The sequence below is a fragment of the Mya arenaria genome, chromosome 9 (genome assembly GCF_026914265.1).
Source record: "Mya arenaria isolate MELC-2E11 chromosome 9, ASM2691426v1".
In the NCBI taxonomy this organism is placed as follows: Eukaryota; Metazoa; Mollusca; class Bivalvia; order Myida; family Myidae; genus Mya; species Mya arenaria.
Window position 1 is genome coordinate 18,954,136 of NC_069130.1, and position 8,328 is coordinate 18,962,463.

The 8,328-nt window shown below is 33.3% G+C and overlaps 1 protein-coding gene across 1 annotated transcript; it reads right to left on the bottom strand.

Moving 5' to 3' along the window:
• Nucleotides 1-4,345: 4,345 nt before the first annotated feature.
• Nucleotides 4,346-6,214, bottom strand: LOC128245822 (BPTI/Kunitz domain-containing protein-like). The gene is made up of 2 exons (XM_052964047.1): nt 6,088-6,214; nt 4,346-4,668 (listed from the first exon to the last, which is right to left on the bottom strand). The coding sequence occupies exons 1-2, from the start codon at nt 6,212-6,214 to the stop codon at nt 4,346-4,348; spliced, it is 450 nt and encodes a 149-aa protein (XP_052820007.1).
• Nucleotides 6,215-8,328: the final 2,114 nt, after the last annotated feature.

The following is an 8,328-nucleotide window of genomic DNA, read 5'->3' on the forward strand; positions in this document are numbered from 1 at the left end:
ATTAACAAGTACTTTATAACATAATTGTCCATTCAAATATTTCATTATTGCATATTCACGTACTTGGAATTCAAAGACCATAGAAATTCCGATTGTTATCCTTTGTCGTTGCAAATACAAATTAGAGCGAACAACTATACTGAAGTTCAAATAATGGTTCGAATACTCATAACGAACCATGACAGACTACAGTTAACGTCATTGTATTTCAACTGTGGATTTCGTGTTGTTAGTTGTCTGACTTAGTAAATTCACAGAATTCTGCAAGAAAAAGCATAACTGAGATTGATTTTAACAACCGCAATCGCGTTGATAAGGTGTTGATAAATAAACAATCAAAGTCCAAAGTCAATGCACACAATACCTAATGCCAACTACGTCAAAATCAATGAATGATTATATATCATATATATACATATATAAATGTCTATATAATTTTACATTCAGGGATCCCAAACTATCAGTCTGTATAAAATGAAATCTATTTATAAGTATTCTTTTACTACTAAATTAAAACATTGCATTATTGCATAATCACTCATATTGAATTCCAATACCATAAAAACTCCGATTGTCATTTAAAAAAAACCCATGAATAATCTCAAAACATGATATATTTATACCATTTGTAAAGACCAGTGATTCATTTCATAATTGTCTCAGCTCATAGAACTTAATAGTATAGGACAGACACCGAACCAAACATTTAAATACATATAAAGAAATATTATTTTATAATTTATTTTAGGCATCTAAAGCTCAGCTGGATTTGAAGCCAGTGTTCCATATAGTATACATTCTATTTAATATTCATTCAATTCAGTTTATTCAAGTAAACGAAGGCCACCGGCCCAAAATAAACAACATTTACAAAAACAAACACCATAGTATTGTAGTTGCAACATAGGATTAACATATGTGTCATGTTTCACAGATGGTATACATAGATTGTTAACTTAAACATTGTATTATCATTTGCAGTACACATAAAAGGGCAAAAATCATTAACAATATTACCTGATGAATGCCAATTCAAAATATATTGTCTACGAATAATATCGAAGTTATGACATTGAAAGAATGCATGATAATCACAATCAATGACTATATCAAATTTTGATCCATACAATATATACAAAATGCAAAGTCTCTCATCTTGTGGCGTATTAATATATCTACCAAGTTCCATGTTTAGTTTATTGTTTGAACAACAAAACCTTGCAAAAACAATCTGTTATTTTTATCCAATCTAGATGTAGGTATCTTTCTGTATTTAATAATGTTTATAATGGTGACACCTTGAATAATTATTAGCATCGTTTTATTAGCTTTGGACGATACAGTCAATTAATCGTTGTATAAAAGTATATATAAATATATCTATATTTCCTACATCTTGTGCAATCCAAATGTTACAAAAACCATATGTAAATAATAAAGATAAGATGTTGGATGCCCAACAATTTCGCCCGGCGTCATCTACCGATTCTTACATTTTGTAGCAGTGTTTAGGGTATATATGATTAAACATGGTTAACAGTTTACTCCAGTATTTAATGCAATTAACAGAGTAAGTAACACAGAGGGAGACGTCCACATATAATATAGTTATAAGCATAAATTAATAGTATATCAAATAAAAATTAACACCATGTTACATATCGAACATCAAATTATACTACAAATAAAAATACAATCAGAAACGGGATTCAAAAGCATAGTGAAATAGTTATGTACAATTATTCAACTATATACTGTTACTGAAATATTATTTATCATTTAAAAATAATATTCTATTTTTCAATAATACATGTGATTTTCAGCCAGTTTGAATAGTGAATGACACTATTGTCTACTTTCTACACTCACATATGTCACTTTTTATCATGTCCAAATCAGATATAAATCTAATATGAATAAAGCAACATAAGCGACAAAGAACACCAAAGATGTCCAAAGATAGTAATTTGCCTCAGATTTACCACTATATGGATTTGTGAGCGAAAGCAATTTGTTCACACGTGAGAACATTTGCGCCAAATGTATAAACAGCTGCAATGCTACAGCGCCACCTCCATTTAAGAGGATCTTCGAAGTGTCCCCGATGTCTTTAGCCCAACTGGTGAACGAAATCGGTGCTGGGCGTACACAAAGTTTTCTATATGTAATTCCTATCACTTCCGAAGGAAATATGTACAGAAGATAAAACAGCACGATCACTCCGAACGTTTTCATAGGGTTTGTGACGTGAAGATCTTTTTTGTCATTGCAAATACAAAGTAGAAAGTACATCAATACTGGAGTTCTAATAAAGGTTCCAATAAGTTCAACTACCAATGACAGATACCCAAATACATCGATGTTTTTGCACGCCATTTGTACTGTGGCATTTTTGTTGTTTGTTGTAGAAATACTGTAATTGCTTTTCACATCCGCAATATCACTGCAAAGCTGATGATAATTAAACCATCCAAGTCCGATGTCAATGCATACAATACCTAATGCCAACATCGTCAAAATAGTTTTGCAGCCCATAGTTTCCGACTGCGCTGTAATAATATATGTATGTATATGTATTATCTTGCTGTATCTAAACTATATAATTAATGATACAAATATCTGGTCATAAAATTGACAGACTGTGCTCAACCGAACGTGTTTCACACGACTTTTCAATTCGTTATTAAGCGCGTCCTTTATACTGTGGAGGTGATCAATACCTGATTACGTATATCGTATATATTTAGAATGTTATATTCAGGGATTCCAAACTATCAGACTGTTTAAAATAAAATACATTCATTAGTATTATTATTCTACTAGATTTAAACATTGCAGTATTGCATAATGACGCAGATGGAATTCCAATATTATTATTAATATAAGATTATAATTTTCTGAAAATCATAAATACTCTCCAAAACATGATATATTTATACCATTTGTATTTGTAGACTAGTGAATCATTCTTGATTCATTACTGACTAAGCTCAATCGCATTTAATAATATAACCTTTAGATGACAATAATATAAGACATACGCCGGACCAAACGTTTATAAATATAATAGTCTTTTATAATTTGCTATATGCAACTACAGCTAAAGGATATGAAAGCAGTGTTTCATTTGACTTAACTCTTCTTTAATACTTTTCGAGCGTTACATCACTAGATGACACACACACGCACGCACGCACGCACGCACGCACGCACGCACGCACACACGCACGCACGCACATAAATTATTAGTTTCTATGATTAAACATAATATATGTTATAACTCTCTAACTTATTTTGGTGTTTTGGTGCATTCATCAGAATCGATGTACATAAAATGAATTAATAGAAAATTTGTAAAGTCGTCGATTGTCATTGGCCCACATAAAAATGCGAACAAAAAGTATATGCTACCTTTAACGGTATTTAGATAAACTGACTGAAATATACTTTATGAAACTGTTCTTGGTGCATTTGTTAGACTCGATCTACGTACAATTGATAAAAAGAAAATTTAAAAATCCTTGATTGTCATTCGCCATCACAAAAATGCACATTACAAAAGTATAGGTTATTGTTTATACTGAGGACCAGACGAACGATTGAGCATCGTATAGACCTCCAAATAAATAAAAACGCTTATTATTGTTGAATTTATTTTATTACCGACTTCCAATCAAATTTTGATCTTTTTTTCAGCTCACACGGAACATGTGTTTGCGAATTAAAATAAGGAATGAATTGCGGGGTTGATGTCATTATCGGGGCATGAACGCAATTGGGCTGGTCAAAGTGTGTGGAGTCCGAACATAATTTATCCGAAGATGTTGCGTTAGATTGATTCACGCAACTGCCGAAAGGCCCCAGCCCATGATACATGTTACAATGCAAATCAAAGTAACAATATATATATATATATATATGTATGTATATAGAAAGAATGTATTTGGAAGTACTGCCTTCTTATTGGACAAAATTAAACACTGTTTGTGTATTATATCTCAACACTCTGACAGTTAGAGATTTATTCGTGATAAGCAACATTTTACCTTCATAACAGTCCAAGAATAAATGAAAACCCCCATAAATTATCATTTTTCAGTGATACATACATACTTATTTCCCTCCAGTAATGAAAAGCAATCTTGACTTCTAATCATTTTAACTATACACGTACATGTATTTTATTTGCATAGAATAGCATATGTGAACTAACACTTGACCAGCTATCGGTTTCTCTAGCACAACCTTAAAAAAAGCGGCTGTTTATATTCCAACACATTACATTTATAATGACGACTACAGTAGCAATATGTACAAAATAGAACCGACACCGCCCAAGTTATGATTACGCCACACACACCCTCATGCAGGCATATTTTGTCCGGAAGTTGTTGGCGTTGCGCCCGCAGCCCCCGTAGAAGAATCTACGGCACTGGTTTCTGGCGGCATTAAAATACCAACGGGGAAAGCGCCCTCGGCACCGCCCCTTCTTCTTCGGCAGCCTGCACGTGATGCATGTGTCCTCGCAGTCCATTAGCGTTCCAAAGTTGTTGCCGTTTGATTTGCATCCTCCCCAAAGGAAGTCTTTACATGTATGTGTTGAGGAGTTGTAATAATATCTTGGTATAGCCCCTTTGCATGGACCGACCTTTTTCGGCTCCGTGCATACTGAAAGAAACGACAGTTTCCCTACAAGTATGTATCTAGGCTACAGTAGGTGTGATTGTATATTTCACCTACGAAAACTGACGCTTTTATCAGTAAAATATTTTTCATTTGGAAATGTCTGTGAAAAACATTACTTTTTACGATCATGCAACATCATGAATGTTGTCGATAGGATTCTAACATTCTCAAAAAGTGAAATAAAAACATATTTAATTTTAAAATGACACTCGTATTAAAAATCAGTACATAAAAATAAACCATAAATTTTGAGTAATAAACCTTTTACTACTTACTAAATAAGGCATTTATGGAAAATATTACTCACTGATAACAAGATTGTAACCGTGTATTTACTAGCTGAAAACGCACAAATTTAAATCACTGGTGCGTGCTAAAATATTTACAGTGATAAACTCGTCTCATAAGGTAGAAATACTAAGTTTTTTGCACATTTCTTTGAAATTAAACACGGTATCCTTCATACGAACCATTGTTTTCGATATTTATTCAACCTTTATGGTAAATTAAAAGACTTGAATTAATTGTGTTACACCTTGTTTGGGAGTAAGAGTGCATCTTAAAGCATCTTACCACTGTCCGCCAATATCACTGTCCATATTAAGGCTGCAATAATAAAACTCAGTCCTTTTCTACACATTTCCGTTCTTCGGTGTTAATTGAAAGCTAATGTATTATTTAAATGAACGAAATCAACAATCACTACTTTTTCCAATATCTTTGTCATATGTTTAGAATTAATGAATAGTTGCGTTATAGATCGTTAACACAGAAGAGTATTTGTAACCTTGGGCCATGTTTACGGACATTCTAATGTCAGGTCTAGGTTCAAACGCCGGTCTCTCAACACAGCAAATCTTGTATTACTTTACTTTTTTAGGGCAGTGTTGTTGAAATGTGCTGAAAATAATATCACTGGAAAGTTTACTATTATATACACACATACTTTGTAACAATAATTAAGGTAATTTAAATTAATGTTTAGTCCATTAACACTTTACCCGAGACCACTCGTAAATGGAGCTCATTCAGACCATTGCACATAAGCCGATGTTTAGAACATGAAACAATGTAGTTAAACAAGTGTTTACGTGAAAGTGTCACCTCCATCCTTCCTGGAATCCGGAAAAACGTTTATTTTAGGTCTGACATCCAGATTAACGATTATTTTAGGACTGGCTTCCGGAATAACGCTTGTTTTAGTACTTTCATCCTGAATACCACTAATTTAAGGACTGGCATTAAGATTATCGCTTATTGTAGTATTGCCATTAAGAATATTAAATTATTTTAGGACTTGCATCCGTATTATCGATTATTCTAGGATTGACATCCGGAATACTTTTAATTTTAGGCTGGCACCCGTTTTATCGTTTATTCTAGGACCGGCATACTGAATACCGCTTATTTTAGGACTAGCCTCCGTATTATCGCTTATTCTAGGACTAGCATCCAGAATACCGATTAGTTTAGGAATGGCGTCCGTTTTATCGCTTATTTTAGGACCGGCATACTGAATACCACTCATTTTAGGACTAGCCTCCGTATTATCGCTTATTCTAGGAATGGCATGTGGAATACCGCTTATTATTAGAATGGCATCTAAAATATAAAAAGTATACATTTCGAACAAAAATATAATATTGCTTTATTTCTGTACTTTACATTTGATTTTTCGGTGAATATTGTCAGTTCTATCAATCATGCATTAACTTGCAAGACACTGACAGTTCTCGTAGAATGTTCATACTTGGTGTATTTCTGAAAGTCGAGCTTATTGGATGAATCCGAAAATGCTTGTTGTATTTCTAAACGTCGAGCTAATTGAATAAATCCGAAAATGCTAGTTGTATTTCTAAAAGTCGTGCTTATTGGATAAATCTGAGAATGCTAGTTGTATTTCTAAAAGTCGTGCTTATTGGATAAATCTGAGAATGCTAGTTGTATTTCTAAAAGTCGTGCTTATTGGATAAATCTGAGAATGCTAGTTGTATTTCTAAAAGTCGTGCTTATTGGATAAATCTGAGAATGCTAGTTGTATTTCTGAAAGTCGTGCTAATTGGATAAATCCGAGAATGCTAGTTGTATTTCTGAAAGTCGAGCTAATTGGAAAAATCCGAGAATGCTAGTTGTATTTCTGAAAGTCGTGCTAATTGGAAAAATCCGAGAATGCTAGTTGTATTTCTGAAAGTCGTGCTTATTGAATAAATCCGAGAATGCTAGTTGTATTTCTGAAAGTCGTGCTAATTAGAAAAATCCGAGAATGCTAGTTGTATTTCTGAAAGTCGTGCTTATTGAATAAATCCGAGAATGCTAGTTGTATTTCTGAAAGTCGAGCTAATTAGAAAAATCCGAGAATGCTAGTTTTATTTCTGAAATGCGTGCTAATTGGAAAAAAATACGAGAATGCTAGTTGTATTTCTGAAAGTCGTGCTAATTGGATAAACCCGAGAATGCTAGTTGTATTTCTGAAAGTCGTGCTTATTGAATAAATCCGAGAATGCTAGTTGTATTTCTGAAAGTCGTGCTAATTGGATAAATCCGAGAATGCTAGTTGTATTTCTGAAAGTCGAGCTAATTAGAAAAATCCGAGAATGCTAGTTTTATTTCTGAAATGCGTGCTAATTGGAAAAAAATACGAGAATGCTAGTTGTATTTCTGAAAGTCGTGCTAATTGGATAAACCCGAGAATGCTAGTTGTATTTCTGAAAGTCGTGCTAATTGGATATATCCGAGAATGCTAGTTGTATTTCTGAAAGTCGTGCTAATTGGATAAATCCGAAAATGCTAGTTGTATTTCTGAAAGACGTGCTATTTGGATAAATCCGAGAATGCTAGTTGTATTTCTGAAAGTCGTGCTAATTAGAAAAAATCCAAGAATGCTAGTTGTATTTCTGAAAGTCGAGCTAATTGGAAAAAATCCAAGAATGCTAGTTGTATTTCTGAAAGTCGAGCTAATTGGAAAAAATCCAAGAATGCTAGTTGTATTTCTGAAATGCGTGCTAACTGGAAAAAAATCCGAGAATGCTAGTTGTATTTCTGAAAGTCGTGCTAATTGGATAAACCCGAGAATGCTAGTTGTATTTCTGAAAGTCGTGCTTATCGGAAAAATCCGAGAATGCTAGTTGTATTTCTAAAAGTCGAGCTATTTGGATTGATCCGAGAATTCTAGTTGTATTTCTGAAAGTCGTGATAATATGATGAATCCGAGAATGCTAGTTGTATTTTTGAAAGTCGTGATATTTTGATTGATCCGAGAATGCTAATTGTATTTCTAAAAGTCGAGCTAATTGGATAAATCTGAGAATGCCAGTTGTATCTCTGAAAGTCGAGCTAATTAGATAAATCTGAGAATGCCAGTTGCATTTCTGAAAGTCGAGCTAATTAGATAAATCTGAGAATGCCAGTTGTATTTCTGAAAGTCGAGCTAATTGAAAAAAAATCCGAGAATGCTAGTTGTATTTCTGAAAGTCGTGATAATTGGATGAATCCGAGAACTCTAGTTGTATTCCTTAAAGTCGAGCTAATTGGAAAAATGCTAGTTGTATTTCTTAAAGTCGAGCTAATTGGATAAATCTTAGAATGCTAGTACTATTGTCATACTCGATGTATATTTTTAAGTGGTGCTAATCGGCAATATTG